Source organism: Lepisosteus oculatus, chromosome 22, assembly GCF_040954835.1.
Source record: "Lepisosteus oculatus isolate fLepOcu1 chromosome 22, fLepOcu1.hap2, whole genome shotgun sequence".
Lineage (NCBI taxonomy): Eukaryota > Metazoa > Chordata > Actinopteri > Semionotiformes > Lepisosteidae > Lepisosteus > Lepisosteus oculatus.
In genome coordinates, this window is record NC_090717.1 from 9,486,757 (window position 1) to 9,506,498 (window position 19,742).

The window sequence follows — 19,742 nt, forward strand, 5'->3', positions numbered from 1 at the left end:
TACCTTCTAAGGTGGCACCAATGACATTGATGGATCATCCCCTCCAAGGTCTGACTCATCCATCTGTTTCCTCTAAATCTGATAATGCTGTGGACACTACTTAGCCAACACACATGAGTTTGAATAACAAAGTTACTTTGGAATAATAGTAACAGAAGGAATACATAATGAGGTTAAAAACAGCAAAGAAAGGTAATCTTTGACATTTTACTTGATGGCATTTGGTGAATTCATTATCCAAAAAGTGCATACTTACATACAAGACAGTGACCCTGCAAATGTGATATTTGTGCTAATGCTTATTTGAAGCAGTGTGTAGATCAGGTAGCTCTGTATGTCCAAAGCTACTACTGAATTTAGCCAAACTCCTGTTGCACCAGAAGCTTCATGTGACTCACGACGCCCTGCAGTTTTGATGGCTGTTGCAATGCAATGCCAGAAACCCACCTGCTTGCCACATAGGAAAACGAGGATGACTGTATTTCAGACTTTCTAGGTTCTCCATGAGACAAACGTCCCGCAGAATGAGAACCATTTTTGTTCTAAAAGTAGTTGCCTAATTTCAATCAGAAAGGCTAAACCAAGGCATGTTATGCTCAAAAGAAAAAAGAAAAAGGTCCTATAGACCCAAGAGAATCTGTAGATGACACAGCAAAAGCAAGAACTCCAGCCAGGGTTCAGGAGGGGCTAAACTAAAAAAAACACATGGCCAGAACTCACAAACCACTCAATCGCAATACTGCATCTATCAACTCATGTCTGTTAGAGGCTTCTTGTCAAACTGGCATGTTCTGCCTCACAGCCATGTTTATGCATTTTACCAGTTGAACTTCATAGATGCCAACAACTGACAGAAACACAAGCCTACCGTACAAGAGTCATCTTGTATAGTACTTTCACCAAAGTGATCCATACAGTCACAGTTCTTATTCATGACAGGACAAACAACAGTTGCAAATTTTGCTCCTATTCACTAAACCCAACTTGGTAAACAATCACAACCCATAACAGTAAATTGGCCAACCAATAATTTAGCTACTACAAAAAGACTTATGGGGCTTTGAGATACAAGTGACCTGATGTCCAGTTATAATATTATTATTAATATTATTATTATTAATAATACAAAAATGCTTACACTTATATGGTGCTTTTCTTTACACTCTACTCAAAGCGCTTTTCAGGTAATGGGGACTCCCCTCTACTACCACTAATGTGCAGCATCCACCAGTTAGCCTAAAGACAGCTTTTCTTCATTCATAACTAAAACCGTAACGCCAGCCTTTGACATTGATCTGGCAAAGAAATTATCAGGATGTATATTATTAAACTTGGTTTTAAGTCTCTGTCCTCGAACATTCATGCAATACCACAAACTTCCCAGAGAAGTTGTCTTCACTTCTTTAAAAATCATGATACAATACCGAGGCCAATTCAGATAGCAGGTAGCTACCAAGTTAAAGCACTACACAGTGGTGTGTACGCTTGGTTAACGGCTTCACTTACATTGAACAAATTAGTCTTATTCCTCTCGCAGAAGAGTCCTTGCGCTGGCATGTGCTTCAGTTGTTGCCATGGGACACTGCTTCCTAGCAACACGTCTCGGGCCCACTGCAGGTTCTGTGGAAACACAAAATATAATCAGAGCGAGAGTGTGCAGAGAGACCCGTGGGGGTGGTGGGCTGCCTATCGCCTGCAAAGACAGAGGTTGGTTAAAGCTGTAGAAACATGCAGTGAAAAACAACATCTCACCTGCCGAAGAGTGCACAGCCAACAAAACGCAAAGACTTAGGTGCCTCGTCAGGTGAAATACAACTGCTGCCACCACTGGACAGTGATCAACTGAAATATTTTCAGAAGCCAGTTTATACCAAAAAAATAAAAGGTGAAGGGGAAAGTGATTTTGGTGACTCTATATTAGTATCAGTGCAACAAAATGACAAAAATGTATCACACAAGAAAGGCCGTTCATCTCCATTCACCAGTTCATGAATTCATTTGTCATTAGGGTACGAAAACAGAACGTGACACTGTAAATCCTTTGACAGTGAAATATACAGTAAGTACAGTAAGTAAGGTTTTATAGAAAAACAGCGCCTTCTAGTCAAACAAGTCAATCAAATCAGTAGCATCACGAGGCCCAATAAAACGTAGGAACATATGTTTGATCGTAAATTTCATTTCAGCAGTCTGAAGGCACGTCTAGCAAAAAATTAAAGATCAAGTACTGGATTTATAATTTTGCAGGTGATGGGGTTGATTGGTTGTCAAACCAGACTAATATCCAACCACAAAGTTTTCTGCTCCTGGTCTGAACACTAAATAAAATGCACACCACGGTATTTAATTTGTATAAACAGAAATGTTTTTCCTTAAATCTATTTCTACAGATAGAACTTCAGACATTTTTCTGGTCTTAATACTGGGTAATGTTAAAAACATTGGCTTTCTTAAAAAGGCAGCATCAGACTGTGTAGTTATCCAGGAAAAAATCACAATAGTAACTATGTAACCGGACTATAGCATATTACTTTGAGTGAATAAAAATCACAGATAATGAAATCTTAACGAAAAAGGTTAAAATGCTCTGTAGACAAAAATACTGTATTCATTAGATGTGAAATTGCTGTATTTCTAAAACTAGCACTGAATTACTTCCTTCTATCTCAGGTAGGTTTCTAACGGCATTCAATGCTGTATTTCCTTCACATAACCTGCTGTTAGGAGGTACTGTATCATGACAGAATATCTTCTGATGTCTGATGAGCAACATCATAAATCGTGCTGATGAGAATGTTTCTGTATTCTTCTCTTTTTTAGAAGAGTGACCATTCACCCTGAGGGTGACGAAAGTCACAGAAGCACTAAGGATGTGAGGAAGCAATAAAAAAGGAAAATGATGTTCAGATAAAAATGTAAAATTTAAGTCAAGCAACACTATGTTAGATTGTACAATGCACTAGTAAGACCTCATTTACAGCACTGTGTATATTTTGTCCCCAACTGCAGGTCACTGACACGGTAAAGGAACTAAAGTCTGGAACACAGAACGCAGACTTGATTCAAGTATTCAAAGTCCTCAAAGGCACTGCCCAATGAACTTCTTCAGAACCATCTACGAAATATGAACTAAAGGACACAAATCACAGCTATGGGCAAGAGCATTTAAAACAAAACGGGAGGCACTTATTGACACAAAAAGGACATGCAGAACAAGCTACCCAGCTGAAATTACCACTGCTTTAGAAAAACAGCTGGACACTCACTTAGCTACTTGAAAGCAGACGAGACAGTTAGGCCAAATGGCCTCCTTGAATTTGCAAACTCTCTTAGGTTCTAATGAAACCTCTTGCTCACCAAGACTGGATGGACATCAAATGCAGACCCATCTGTTTCTTTTGTATTGTTCTCACGCCCACCAGGTAAAAGCAGAGCAGTGACTGGTGCAGCTCTGCAATACCTACTCTGTAAACACAAGCAAATAGAAAATATCTCTTTATCTCACAAAGAATACAACAGATACCAAGGCCCACTCATGTTAGGAACTTCTAATTTTGTGTGCCTTTTGACTTGAATTTCTAAGACATACCTAACAAGGATGCTAATATAAATATACATCATCAGATGAACCTTTATTCTGGCAAATCAATAGATCCTTGACAATCACATTTACTGTTTTTAACATGCATGCTTTTGAAATATTTTTGGAAGGTAGGTCTTATACAGATGATGACTTCAATTTTACCCAGGGTTTAACTGCCTTTATCATTGATAAAAACAAACATGCCTTTGATTTTCATTATAAAACCTTAGAATCAACAATTAGTTGTGCTATTGGGAATGGCCAAGGAATGGTCAATAGTGTGGTTTACACCCTTGACCACAGGCAGCGGGGAATGAGGAAGAGGAGGCAGACTCCTCTGACCCACCTGCCTTCAAGCCACAGCTTTCACTGCCTCGTGACAGAGGGGCAGCACTGATTGGAGGAGAGGTGCATTCCTCACCTACAGCAGCACATGCCTGCAATCCCCCAGGAGGCCACAGGGGTCGCTATGCTACTGAAAGCCAAGATAGCCCTTGGGGATTAAACCTGCCTTATTCTCAGCGCTGATCAGCCAATTGCATGTGGCTGTTTGAGGAATCACAGCCACAGGCTTTAGTGACACATCCAGTTTATTCATTCAGAAAGATCCCTTGAGATTTTAGACTCTTACAATCTTAAATAAAATTGACTATTTGCCTCCATGTGGTAATTTACCACAGCACAGTAGAGTTGTACATTTTTTTGGTATAACTTTTTTTTAAGCAGGACAGTCCTTTAGGAGAATGTTAAAGCAGTGGCCCCTTAAAAATATTAGATAATGTAAAATACTTTCCATACATAAGAAATGGACAAAACCACTAGCACCCTTGATTGGAACAATGTTATTCTCCAAAAAGTGTAGTTTAATAATTTGGGTTACCAATATTTTTTGTTCAGGTTTCCCAGCACAGGCAGTAGACAAAAAACAGTTTTTTTTACATATTTAGTTTAGGAGAAAAAAATCGAAATATTTGTTTAAGGTACAGTGTAGCACGTTTGTTTCTGATGTCATGAGATAAAATGTGCCATGTTTTCCTATATCTACAGTAGCTCAAGGACTGGCCTCACAAACTTTTCAATATGCTGTGCCATCAGATGTCATTTCACTTATATTCTCTGGCTGCATATCATGATCCTCTGGCCTCCTGTGTATCAATTCCTGCCATGTGCTTGTACAAAAAACAGGACTACAAATACACACACACTTTCACATACGGGTGCGATCAACTTGAATGCATGATTTGACCATCTGAAACCTGTATGGCTATAATGCGCCACTTCTTGAAACAGTGCAGCATCCACTGAAGTGCTCTCATTCTGATTGCTCTTTAATGTGCAACAAGACGGAGAGCACACCTGTGGCCCTGGAGAGGGGAATTCCGTAACTTTTCTCTCTCTCTACCAACCTCTGGCCAAAAAAAGGCAACTTTGAAAACTGGTTGCTTCTGTGTGTGTGTGTGTTTCTGGCAAACTTACAATGCTGAAAGTGTTGCATTGTGGTTAACGTCTTCACTTGCGAGCTGAAGCTCGGCGGGAGTGAAAACTGTTTGGTTCCAGACACTGCAGGTGTGTTGGGAGGCCTGGAACAGCCCCAGACTCAACCCATGGTGCCATACTGATGTCATCAGGAAGACGCATGTAGCTGGAAGGCTTAACATTTTGTTTGCAGCAATACTATTGTCAGACTATGTTGCATCAAAGACCTGTCTAACACAGCCATGCTGAATGTTGATTCTTTTTCTAATCTACAGAAAATTGGATGAAACCAACAGAAAGCAAATTCTCACAGCAGAGCACCTTACATAGCAAAACATACATTCAAACCAAGATTTTAAGGCTATTTCATGCTGCAGAAATTTTAGCTCACTCGTCCCATCACCCTTAGATGGCTATGATCCATATCATATAGGTTTAAAAGATGTAATTTACTGAAAAAAAAATAACTATGAAATGGATAAGATAATTATGATTGTATAAATATCAAAACAAGACTAGAAGCAATAAGGTCACCCACTAACAAAGAATCTCTCCGATCTCCGATGTAATAAAAACTTTCACCTCTGGTGATAAAGGCACGTTCACTACTTCCTTGTTAGTTTACATCAAGAAATTGGTATCCAGGTAAACTTTAGGAGGATCCTTGTAGTGCAGACCGTATCTCCTTTCTAGATTCAGGTTTCTCACGTTGCACTCAATATAATAAAACTCGCATTCCTCCGTTCCCTGAGAGCTTAATATTATGCCTGAGATTTCTGGATTAATGCGAGAGAGACTCATGTCTCATGTCGAGAGCGCCAAAGCAGCTGACCTCTGTAGTCATTTAACATCATGGCTGGAAAGGGCTGGTAATTTTTGATCAAACCCAGGCTTGCATTGCACGACAGCTCTAAAATCAACTCCACAGTGCTTAGGTTAGGTTATGCTTCTTGGCACCTCCCATCAACAACGTAAAACTAGTGCAGGAACCCTATCTGTAGATGGCATTATGCTTTAATTTCAATCAAAACTGAAGAATTTGGGGGCTATATTCAATCTTGGCTTGACTTTTGAACCCAATGCAAAAAATGTTTTCTGCCATCTCAGAAATATCACCTGACTACATCCTATGTTTTCTTTGACTGTAACAGAAAAGATCGTCAACACATTTGTCTTTCCTAGAATTTATTACTGCAACACTCTAGTTGCTGGGGTATCTAAATCGATACTGAACAAACTCCAATACATTCAGAATTTGGCAGCCAGAATCCTGACCAGGTCACATGCAAGCAATCACATAACGCCTGTCTTGGAGTCTTTGCACTGGCTTCCTATCAGGTTTCGATTCTGCGATTCTACTTTTAATTTTGATATATAAAAGAAAGTTTATTCTTTTTATATCATAGTGTCTGTGCGAAACTTCCAAGTTAGATAGTTTTCTCTTTTCTCAAAGCCCCACAAAGTTGATGTTGCTGTTTCTTTCGACCACAAGCTCCCTAGTCTCATGACACATAGGTTTTGTTGAAGGGTAACCAGCCAGCTGGATGCAGAGGTGCCAAAAAACATAAGTTATGGTTAGAAAGATTAATTATTTCCCCCATCTGGCACTTTTTTTGTTTTAAACATTTAAGCAAAGCACTACCCCTGTTAACCAGGTTAAGAATAAGTTATCAAACTAACAATGCTATCTTATACACTGTGAGAAAACAAGCAATGAATTTTCTATCCGTGACTGTGTTGTGCTCCTACCTCATAGCCACTAATGTGGGCACACTTGAAATTCTGAAAGAAAGAATAAGAGTGTCTGACTAAGGTACAGCTTTTAAGGCATTGCCAAAAGACCCAGGGACTGCTTTCAAGCAGCTAAGAGAAACACTGCAATTGCCTTTAATAAATGCCTGATTCTTTATAGACTACTGCAGCACAGCTACAATACTAAACGTAATAAACTAAAAGCCCAGCAACATTTTCATGTGATCTTCAATAGTTTATATAAGAACACTCCAAACAAGAGGGGGACATTTTTCTTATCTAGGTTCTTGAATTTAACAGCTAAATGATCTGAGAATCTCAACAAGCTATTTCTTGAAAGACTGTTCCAGACTCCCAGATCCATTTGTGTAAAGAATGTTTGCAGTTTTAAATGCGTCTCCCTGTCGTTTATACTTGCGTCCCCTGGTTTGTGCTTCAGTGATGATTCAAAAGAAGTCTATTCGATTGACTTTGTACACTTTGTGAATACTGGAGTCAGCCCCCCTCAGGCTCTTCTTTGTTCAGAACTAAAAAGACTCAGTTCTGTGCGTCTGTTAGCACCTCCTATATGCCTAGTAAATTATCTGGTGCTTCTCTTCTCCACTTCTTCCAGACCAGCTTTATCTTTTTTTTTATCGTGGTGGCCAAAACTTTATGCAATACTAATGAGATCTTAACTTGCATGTTAAATAATCTAATATATATCCCAACATTCCCCATGGTTTTCATAACATAAATGATGTGCCATAATAAACACCCAGGTGCTTCTCATATGTAGCCTCTTCAAGACCCGTTTTATATTACAATGTATGTTTTCTCTACTTGAAAGCAGCAGATATTTGATCAGTGCTCTTGGTATTATCTGATACATGTGCTAAAGAAGACCTGTCATATTTTCTTCTTTTGAAGCATATGTGCCAAGAAAATGTTCGAAATGTTCTGTTATTGCATCCACGTTACTCAAATAGTAAACATCTTTAAAAGTATTTGGAATTTTACTAGAGCCAGACATGTTGACAGAACTGCAATTTTTGCTAATATATCTTGAGAAAAATGTTTACAAATCATACACACAAAGACTCTGATAACCTTTAATTCCTTGAAATTGTAACTTAAGTCATAAAAATAATAAAACCCATTTTGAAATCATTTGTCCTAATGCTTTTCCAACACCTTAAACAGAACATATCAAGTTCAGTTCTGTGCTCTCTACAGGCTTAATTAGGCCGTTTTACCCTGAACTTTTCCAGCTGAGAAAAAAAAAATATTTTTAAGGTTTCTGTGATGGCAAAACTGGGACAATTCACCAAGAGACAAGTACACATCCATAAATTATATGTAATGCCTGGCATATTAAAAAAAAGTCATATTCATGATTATCTGTAGTAACATATTTTGACAGACTGTAAAATAAAACCAGACTGCTTTAAAGTGCAGATTAATGGAGACTGTAGATATGTTTGTTTTTTGGAAGACGATGAGTTCTTTCATCATACAGAAACTCCACCATGGCAGTGGAATGGTGGTTCTGAGGTTCTGCACTGCTTTTGGTCTAATGGCTTGGTTAACCGGAATGAAGTGACTCAGCTGATGTAATTTCCCACACCTCAGAACACTAGGTCAAAATAACCTGCAGAACAATACTTTCAGATCAGTCATACCTCTTGGGAAACATGACAAGAAGGTTAGTAAGACATCCCTATGTACTGCGACTATTTCCATTGAAAAATGAACCTTAAGCCTTTAGTGAGATTCTAATGGACACATTGAAATGCTTAGAAAACCAAAGAACAAATAGCATAGGCTATCTTCCAAAAAGAAATATGAAATCTATAGCTAAAAGGAAAAGGATTCCAATAAGTTAGTGTTAGAATGTAATGTAACCTCATCTCAGTGATAAAGGTTTTGCAGCACTACTTTATAAATCCATTTAATTTTAAAAATGGACAAAAGGCCACAAAATTAGATTTAAATGTTAAGTGAAAGTATCGCATCTTATTTAAAGAGGTAATCAAGAATTAATTGATTTTTCGGCAGTAAGTGTCACTAAATAATCAATACACTGCCTTTGTCTCCAGGCAGATTTTTTTCCTCTCGTCTATTTAGATGTCTCCTGAAATGTAAAGAGAAAAATGTTTTTCTCCTGCCTAAATCAAAATGGGGAATCAATGCACAAGATTAGCAAAACGTAATGTACATGTATTACACCTTGCCAGAATTTGGTATATTTCTGCAGCTCCAGACAGAGACGGAACTGGTATTTCAAACTTCCAACGAATCCAAAAATATTCAGTAATAATAAGTGTGAGAGACAATCATCTATGTCTCTTGCTGTTACAAGTTTATTGAACACCTGCAAATAGTCAATTATGGAATTACTGTGTTTGCTATTGCCCATTATTTTGGTCAATTTAGAGATGACCTCAAACATCATGTCTGCTGAAGGTTGGAGCCAGACTGAAAAAGCACGCATAGAATTCCAGCAGGAGTAATAAATAAGATCCAACAAAGTAATTGTATTTAAAAAAAAAAAGATGTATGACTTACGACATGATAAACTGAGATTTCCAGTAAGCTTTTGATCTGAAATTTACTGTAAAATGTTATGGGAATTCATAACAAGTAATGTATGTATATAAACTGAGAATTAATCAATGAACAGGAAACAATGTGTCCTCCTAAGGGGCATAATTGGACATATGTAAACCAGGGTGTGCTGCAGGGACCCTTTTTAGGCCTTTTGGTCTTCCTGGTTCATTCTCAATGATCTAGATTCTGGTATAGTTAACAAATCGGCTACATCTGATACAGGGAAACTAGCAAATAAGAACACCAGCAAAAGAATTAGAAAACTCTTAAAAGAGAAGCATGGATTGGGCAGAAGTGTAGCAAATTAAATTCCACACGGGAAGTAGTAAATATACGATATGATCACATGGGTGATTCTGAGCTGCAAGAAGCGATCTGTGATTTTGTGTTGAGTCAATGCTCTTCCCAAGGCAACGGGGGGAGAGCGATAACAAAGCCAGCTTTGCATCACACCATCTTACAATGCACTGCGACAATGTTACACTATTACAATGCACTGCAGCACTTATGTTCAAAAACTGAAACCATTTAGTGTTCAGGTTTGTAACACAATAAGCAAATAGCCCTATAAAGTGTTCAAAGAGTGACGAGAATGATCCTCAGAATGCACCTCAAGGGAGTCACACTTACAGACAAGGTAAGGGAACTAAATCTCTAGAGCAAAAGAGAATGAGAAGAGATCTGATCCAAGGACATAAAATCATAATAAACAGGTTCAGCACAAGGGAGTATTTCACTCTATGTCATGTAACTACTCAGTTGTTCTCAACACATAACTCTTTTTGTGGGTTTCATAGCTCTATTCTCCTGCCATTTCTACTGCTTAACAATTCTTAGATACATAGCATGATAAAAAGACCTGCTTAAATCATTAAGGATTTCAAAATGAAGTGTAATAGAAAAATGTAATTGCCACACACATGCACATTATGTGTTCGAGGTGATTTATATTTAGTTATAAGCCTGTAATTTCAAAACTGTGTTCTTTCATTTTTGTTGCGGAAGATCTTAACACGTGTACAGCATTAGCACCTTACTGTTGAATCTCACAGTCACAGAATGTAATTGATACTGTAATATACTGGGAGTCTGATGGAATAAAGGCAATTTCCTACACAATGCTATTCTTTTAGCAATAACAAAGCCCAAGAGAGATGATTTCCTGTGAGCACTGCCATTATTAAATATTTTCATTACTGTCATTTCCATCACTTTCAGAATTATCATAATGATTACATATAACATTACTTGATGAAGTTATTGTTAAGAAAAGCTTAAAAAGGGTTCTACTAATACCAAGTCATAATGGTCAGAAGTGACATTATGGCTACTTGTACACTGCTGGAATAAGAACCAGAACAAAGATTTACAGAAGTGCTTTTCATCTCTAAAAACACTAATTTTCTTAACCCTATACATGGGTTTATTTTAGTATACCTCAGAATAGAAAATCTCTGTTTTATGAATACATAAAACAACCTCCTTCAAATCATATATTATCTTGTGAAAATCATGGTAACACACTTTCAAGATTGACAGATCTTGTCAAATCATTTTTTTTATTAGTACCCTTTTTGAGTTAGTAGATTGTAACTCAAATCATGTATATTTGTGCAATTACATTTGCAACTTTTGATCCAAAAGCACCTCAGGGGTCCAAGAGACACACGCAGCATGCATAGAAAATTGCCACATCATCTTCAACTGGAACAATGCAAAACAGAGATTAGGCATTAAGAACTTCAGAGGAGACAAAAATCCCCCAGGTGAAAAGAAACACATTTTGCAAAGTGTGTTCCTCATCTCACAAGCACTAAGCAGGTTTTTGTTTATTTGCTCTTCTTCCTACTTCATTAAAAATGAGTCTAACAGCTTTATGACTGATCCCCTGCAATGTTATAACTTTTAATAATAATCACTTCTGCGCAGATCAAAGTCTTGCCTGTCCATAGCTGTACTGTACGTTACTACTCTGAAGTTTCACGTCTGGAAGGTCATCAACTGTTTTTTTTAGAGCTACCTCATTCCTTTTGCATGAAAGAGCTCTAAGGATCCCTGGCCTCCACAGATCTCGACATCTTGATGGAGCACATGTGTGAGAATCCCCAAGCTTTACTAAAAGACAGAGATTTTAGGTGGGATCAATTCAGAAAGACATAGAAGAATCAACCAAACAACAGGTTGTGAAGGGAGAGTATCACTGTGTGCTATTCTAATTACACACAAGATTCCACTAACAACGCAATGCCTTTTTAAGGATGGGTAGAACTAAGCGGATCGTGCCTTACTAAAGATGAAATGGTGATACTCTTGACACAACACATGAGGACACATGCACCTTAAATCTGGTTTACCTCCCTGTTCTGCATCTCATTATAACCAAAACAATATTAATAATAACCACTTAATTAGCACTCTCCACAGAAACACAAACAGAAAACTGTTGAGCAATACACATATGGAACACTCATGTTACTGTTAGAGAAATTAATTTCCCAAAGGAATGCATGTAACATACTGAAGTATACTAAAGAACGCTTTATGCAAAGATATTTCTATACTTCTTTCACTTCAACATTTTACCCAGAAACAACAGACTTTAAAGTTGTGATATTAAGTGGGAAAAAAAACACTTTCTAAAGTAAACAATCATTTACAACACCAGAGCTGAGAGAACAAGGCCCGATTAATATCACAGGTTTAATCATTTATGAACTAAACTGCCCAAGGGGATAAAAAGCAACAACAGATATGCTAGTTCACAGCTCACTGCTGAGTAAAAGGGAAGCATAAAATCTCTGTTCCTCACTCAGGTCACAGGCTATCTGATCCTGCTTATTATAATGATGCTAATATTTTTTAGCTACCGTAAGTAAGGTAATTTGTACCGGATCTAAACAATTACCTGACATTTTCATATCAAACTGCAAAAGGAGATGAATATGAATAGAAAAAATGCCTGATGAAAGCAATATATAACAGACATATAGGGTTTCTACCTGTTCCAGAATTTAAATAAAACTAAAACCATATAAGTTTAGAACATGCTTACCCTTTCAATCAGCCTGTCCACAGGTATGTTTCTTTAGTCATCTATTACCTGAATGTTTGCTTAAAGCAGGAAGTTTTGAAGAAACTAACTGCTATCTATGATCATACACATGAGTTTCAACCAATACATAAGAGCGGATCTTGATTTAAAAGGTCAGTATCCTTAAAACAATATGGAGCTGAGAAACATGATAAAACAGATTTATAACTGCTATCATAAGCCATCATAAGCAATGGGGCAACAACAGGAATTCAAACAGAACTACATCTCGAGTCATTATTGGAGCCAGCTGATTTCTAATGAGCACCGCTAGCCTTATCCTTTCTTAACAAGGTCCGTTATGTGAAATTAGAAGTGCTGGCTTCAGCAATGCAGTTGAAGTTTCCTTGCACCAACCTCAGAAGGAGTAACATGTAAAGGCAGATTAGACTCCCACACATGTGTTGATGGCACAACTTCACCAAATTGCATTCAGCTGCCAGAGATTCGAGCTTATTATAAAGCAAACTGAGTTTCTAAAGAATGATGAGTCAAAAGTGAACCAAAATAAATTGTTACTGAAAAATACAAATGTGCAAGTTCTGTTAACTGTGTCCTTGCTTCCTGCACTCAGCAAGTGATAAAATCAAGACTAAAACAGGAGCCTTTCCAGTGGAGTTTCATGCACGCACAGTCACAGACTTACGTATTTCTGAAATACACAAAACAAGCAGGAGCTCGTAACTGTACGAACTGGGATATTTTAACATTCGGGCACAAGCTTTCCTGTGCAATTTGGGCTGAATAAAACACAGCCTTTGCTAGCACTGCCCTTTGCCTCAGATTCTGAATGCATGGGGAACCATTTTCAAAAATGTTAAAGTATGCAAAAAAAAATATAGTAACATATATAAAAATAGGAGGTGGGTGTGCACTTTCTGGGGTTTTCTTTTCAGAAATAAACGTGTTGGGAGCTCCGTGCAACACGCTGGGAGTAACGGGCCCGGGTCGGAGAACAGGGGGCACCCTGGCTCACCTGGTGCGTCTTGCTGTTGGCGTAGAGGAAGGCCAGACGGTAGAGGCTTTTGTAGTGCTGAGGGAAACGGCTGAGGCAGAGGAAAAGGGCCCGGACGCACATGTCCACCAGCACCCGCCGCTGCTCGGCCTGGTCCGAGGGCAGGCTCTGCGGCACCTCCGGCACCTCGGCGGCCGCCTCCCCCTTCTTCCTGGCCTCGTTCGCTGGGGTCACTGGGGTCACCGGGGTCAAGACAGCGGAGGGCTTGGCAGGATTTGCTGGCACTGTGGACAGCGCTGGATCAGAGGCAGCCTTTTGCCCTCCGAGTTCTGTCAATGAGACGGACAGGTCGTCCAGCACCTCAATTATGTTTCTGTTGTCCTGAAGGACATCTGTGGGTCTCTCACTTTTCTCTTCCAACACACCTGGAAAGAGTTTCACAGCATGCATCAGCCATGTTGCACTTACCCACTTTACTACAGCACAGCAAGACTTCTTACTAGCATTTCTTAAGCATATCTGATTATTTATGCTGCTAGAATATTTATAAAGAAAAAGAAAAATAACTGGTCTTAACCTAAGGCATCCAGCTGGTGACAGCTCATTAACTCAAGCTGTTAAAATAAAATCCTTCAATGCCAGACAGAAAAGGCGGGTACCTGCTTCCTCCACTCTTTCCTGTCCTTCTTTCAGAGGCGTGGTGTTTTCCGACGAGGAGGCGCTCCCCTTCCCAGACAGCACCTTGCGGCTGCTTTCCTGGGAGCTGGCAGGGTCGGAGAAGGGGTCCTGGATGGAGTTGGAGTCGGACAGCATCACCACCATGCTGTCCTGGCTCCGTTCTGACAGGACAAAGACACACAAATGCACGTCATATAGCACTTGGCGGTCACCGGACTATGGCACATACAGTATGAAGCAGCACCATTGCTTTCTTTTGGAAACATCTTTCTCCCAATTCGATACGGCTTTGAGTCCACACTCAGTTATGAGATAACAACAAGTTAAGCCTGGCTGCTCTGTAATTGTCAACATTAGGTTTTCAGAAGTATTCAACTGATGGTTTTCATTAAAATGTGGCCAACCGTGATTTCTTTCCTTACCGAACTGATATATCATTCTCGGTTTTATCTCGCAGATGGCTCGCTCAAGTATCCAAGGACTGGAGAGCACTGATTGCCCTGCAATCAGCTTTGAAGAGATATTACTTGAAGTCCAAAACCTGGTAAGCCTTCCTGCGAGTTTATAGTCAAATTCTGTACAGTGGGGACTAAAATGAGCAGGTCTGCTACATGATAGGAAGCTTCACTGCAACCTCTTTCCTATCCACCCACATTTTTAGTTTAGGTACCATCTGATCATATTTTCAGTTATTGTTGTACATGGTTTACATCACACAGACACACCCCTTGTTATTGCAACATGTTGCCAGATGTGAGCAAAGCAAGGCAGTGTTTACTGTAATGTGTGTAGATTTTACAATAATCAGGCATTGTCTGGGTACGACTCCTGGGCTTGGTGCAAGGTACCAGCCAGGCATGGGGAAAAAAAGAGTTAGTAGATAGATACAGCACCTGAAATATACCTTAGAGGGAAGAAGAGTGTAAATTACCACCAAGAAGAAGACAGAAGAGAAAGAAGCTTTGCAACTTCATGTTTCAAGGCAAATAAACTTATAAAGGGCTTGGAAGTTACAATCACAAGTTAGCATTTGTTGTTTGATTTGATGTTCACCTGGATGCTCACACAAAACACATCCACAACAGCTATACTGTGCCTGTGCCAGAAGGGAAATAACAGCTGCCGGACCGGCTCAATCCGTAACTTTACAAGAAAGAACACGAGTCTATATGCAATTGACCAAAACTTCCAAACTACTGGTTTAATAAAACCTAATATCCTACCTCTTTTGAAAATCTTCAATGTATTAAGAGCTTTCTTCTTCTCATTTGAGTTCTTAAACTCCATTGTTTTACGGTTCTATGCTCTGTTTTACTGCTCTAATTCATACAGTACAAATTCTGTAAATTGATTTGAAGGTTGTGAACCACTTTGAAATGTTCTGCACATGCAATAAAATCTGTGCACATTCAATACAACTCTACCACATACAATAAAATGACTAAGTGGTGATGGAATAGTTAAACATTTAAGTCTAGTCTGACGATGTTAAGCGCCATACGTTAAATCACATCACAACTGCAGACATATCCAGTAGGGGAACAGGCTACCATTGTATAAACGTTAGGACTAGTTGCCACCATAGCTGGGCAATACTGCTCATGCAAAATATTCAGGCAGTGTTCGTTCTGTTTACATAGGCTTATATGCAAACAGAGCTTTAGTGCCAAACAGAGGTCAAACCCACCTCTGAGTGCAAACTCTCAGCTCTGCAAGCACAGAACGCTGACTGTGGCTGGCCACCTCTCAGCATTGCCAGTAAAAATGTGCAACGACTGGGACCGCAGTGGATGTGTAATACAGCCACGATCTGGACCAGAAATCTCCAGGCCCGGAGCAGGCCCCCCAATCAATGTCATTAAACAGCTTTGATGCTTTCAAAACATTAATCAAACACTGAAGGTCAGTAATTAAGCATCAGCTGGGACAGAGTTCTCTAACAGAATAAAAGAGTCAAAGTATCCCCGCCACTGGCTACGGTTAATTACTAATTCAGTTGTAAGCATTTCCCAATTAGAAAATCAGCTGTACAAGGCCAGGGAGGGAAACTAAACGTGTTTCAGGCACAGTGTTTTGTTTGGGAAAAAATGACTAAAGCAGCAAGGAGAACAAATCAAACAACATGATCCAGTGAAAAACCTTCTTACCCAGAGATTTCTTCTTCAGCATCAAACTGTATTTACGTTGGACCCGTCACCACTTAGTTAATGGAATTAAGGACTAATTAATGGAATTAAGGCTATTCCAATAAGCTGTTCCACTTTTAGAAATAGCTTATTAATTTTTAACAAAGACAAAAAGGGAAACCACAACATTTCTTCAATTTTCGAACAAGTGAAAACAGTGAATATGTTTGAATACTAAATACTTTAATTACTTAATACTTTTTCATGCTGATATACTACCTTTATTTCCTAAGAAGACAGAATTTTGGGGTTGCTTAACTGAACACACTGTGCATATAAAATACATGCATTGTCGCTACATTAATCTAACAGGCTAATTTTAATAAAGGTCACATAAAATGCAAAAACAATTGTCCTATCTGGCTCTGTCTATCTTAGATGATTTAAGTATAACATGATACTGACAGGTTCCAGGGATTTGTCCCTGTCCTGTGCCAAAGAGAAAGTTGACTGGGAACACCACTTCATTATGCGCCAGGAGAAGATCTGGTGACCTGGACTGGATAAATGTACCTATGAGCTGATCTATGTGAAAACAATACATATTACATCATGGATTTTAGAACATGAATAATGTTTATAGTATTCATAGGCTTAATAGTAAGAGCAATTTCATAAAAGAGAACAATAATAGAGAACAAATTTGATCAATGAGATTGATTGGAATTTAAATAAATCAAACGCACAGATTTTGCAATTTAACATCTGGTTTCTCGATGTTGACTAACAGAGGTCCAAGGTAAATAGCGATCACTTCACAGTGAATACAGTTCTATATTCCCGCTTTGAATAAAGCCCCCCTACTGCACCCACTGACATAAGCCATGTATCTGCGGAGCTGATCCAAACCACCAAGTGAGGTACGATGCATCACGATTCCTTTGCAGAGGCAAAACATTCTAAAGAAACTGCAACCTCAGCACGTAACACAATGTTCTGCAGACAATCACAAAACCAAGGACAGGAAAACAAGTTTTTTTTTTCTTTAATAGGAACACAAGGGAAATAATTCCTAGAAAAAAATCGAATTACTAAAATCTTGGCACCCAACGGTTAGGGAGAATTCTCCAGCAAGATACATGGTCTATTTTTGAGAGAAACAATTTGCCAATGCAGAGGAATTCGGCTGCACAGTTAAAAGGACAAACTGTACTTTTAGCTGACTGTTAAAAACGGAATAACTCCCTAACATGAAGTAAACTGATAGGATCATATCACAATGCAATGCAAAACAAAAAACATTGTATAGGTACAGTTTCAATCATACTGATCTTTAAGCTGCTCTTACTTAAATCAGAACTGCATACACCACCTTACCGGGCTTAGCACTTGGGACCTTTTTTCATGTTTTACCATTTTTACCACCATTTTAGTAAGGGGCACTAAACCCCTAAATAACTATAAATCACAAGAGCCCCAAGATATGATTTTTTTAAAGTGCTGTCTGAAATAAAGACAATTTAACTACTGAATTTTAACATTTTAAAATATCCCAATATCTAAAAAGAGGCAGTTTGTGCTTCACAAATGTATTCCCAACTTTTCAAGTGGTAATCCAAAGGAACAGTACCAGTCGCTGATGTCGGCCACTTTGAAAAGCTCGTCAGGAAGTAATCATGGTCAAATGCTGGAATGGCTGTAGATGATATTGGGAGTCTGCTTTAGCACAATATCAAAAGAAGCAAATCACAACATTCCAATAATGAGAACATCACTTCTTTAAAACCGACAGGTGAAGTGCAATGTTTCTGCTTGCTAGGAAATAGGCTTTCACCTGTAAAACAAGCATGGCAGAGATAAGTATGGTAGATGTACAAGACACCACTCAGAACATTAGCTTTCTATTATAATTTCATCCTTGGAGGCTATAATTGAAAAGCCCTACCCGCTCACCTGAGCCTGTTTGTATGCAATGGTTTTAAACATTTCTTTCATTGGGACTTCAGTGATTAAAAAGCAGGAAACAAGGAGTTAAACATCATTCCATCACCAGTAATGTCGGGCTTCACGTAGTGTACCTCATAGACACAATGTTGTTCTGTTTTTATTTTCTGTCCAGCAGCCCTTACCTGCTTTTTGATGAGACACATCGGTGTATTAATCCTTAAGCAGTGACATTTGAATCTCATGAGCCTGTCTGGTGAGACAGTTATCATAACTAGAAACCATGCATCTCTGCAGTTCTAGCCTGGTTCATTTGCAAAGGGCTACAAGATGATGTTCACCAAGGAACATCCAAGCTATATAGCTCATGTATATTTATACATAATAAAATGATTAATTGATAGATCTGGAGACTTTTAAATGAGAGAACCAAGGAGCAAGATTTTTGAATCAGCAGTGTAAAGGGTACTTCAAGCACAAAAGTTAGGCCATTTTCCATCCCTGAGCTCTTTAGACAAAGACAGATGACAGAATACAAAGTGGACTGTAGGACACAGAATGTGTTTGCTTGGCATTCACCGCCATGGGACCCACATGCATACAAAATGATAAAGCAAGTTGTGTCAGAAGCAAGCAAGCAGAGAGTAAGCAGGCAGGCAGGTAGGTAGGTAGGAATCTGGAAAGGCTAAGTGTAATATAGGCAATATGGCTGCAATATAAAGACATTCAAGCTTTACAGGACAGGAAATACAAAAAGGAAGGAAAAAAAACAAGAGACCCGTGATTACATTCCTGTTGTGTTTAAATTGGGGACTAAGGATAGCATACCATTTTCAGAAAATAGCATGGTACTTTTCTGCGGTTCCATTTTGTTACACACTTAGCATTTACATTGAATTTATATTTGAGCAAACAGAATGTTACACTTTCATTAAAAAGAACTTTGAAGGCTTATTCAGTGGATGCTCTCCACACCACAATTTGGAGAAAAAAAAATTAAAATCCATGTCCTACAAAACCTTAAGGATAATGTTCCTGAAGAACATTTCCAGAACAACAGCGGCATGAACAGACTGCTAACATCTACAGTATATTCTCAATGAATATCTAGCAAGTGAAGCTGAAGAGCAGGCTTAGATTACTGCACAGTTCTGGCAGAGTGTAGCTTTAGAAAATGTGTATTATATAGACTGAGAAATGATATTGTTTAAAAAAAACTTTCAAAGTCACTTAAAGATTTAGTTTTATTTTCTCCAATGGTTTCCAATCTTTGAAACTTACTTTATCTGGCTATGAAAGAAGGATCAGAGGGCATAAAGTGAAACTCAAAATTGCTTCTTGAAAGAATCTATAGAACCAAAATGTAATGTTTTCATAGCTCTCCCAAAGACACCCACAGCTCCTTGTGAAATCTGTTGGTAACTGGTATACAAAAATCAAGTTTTCAACCTTTTAGCTCTTAAAATATTAGCAATGTTTCACCACTGCACTCTCAGTGATACAGCAATAATGCTAAGAACAAGTCTATAAAACCGAATGTCTGCTTAG

At 38.6% G+C, this 19,742-nt stretch overlaps 1 protein-coding gene across 6 annotated transcripts in view; it reads right to left on the reverse strand.

Moving 5' to 3' along the window:
* cabin1 (calcineurin binding protein 1) overlaps nt 1-19,742 on the reverse strand; it is a 111,544-nt gene that overhangs the window by 48,901 nt on the left and 42,901 nt on the right. For 2 of the 6 annotated variants that reach the window (XM_015366282.2, XM_015366278.2), the window contains exons 28-32: nt 17,881-17,946; nt 14,106-14,285; nt 13,468-13,871; nt 3,358-3,465; nt 1,507-1,620 (exon numbers count right to left, since the gene is read on the reverse strand). In XM_015366282.2, the coding sequence (XP_015221768.2) occupies nt 1,507-1,620; nt 3,358-3,465; nt 13,468-13,871; nt 14,106-14,285; nt 17,881-17,946 (872 nt within the window). The remainder of the gene's footprint in view (nt 1-1,506; nt 1,621-3,357; nt 3,466-13,467; nt 13,872-14,105; nt 14,286-17,880; nt 17,947-19,742) is intronic. The other 4 variants (XM_015366283.2, XM_015366280.2, XM_015366281.2 and 1 more) reach the window with 3 other exon arrangements.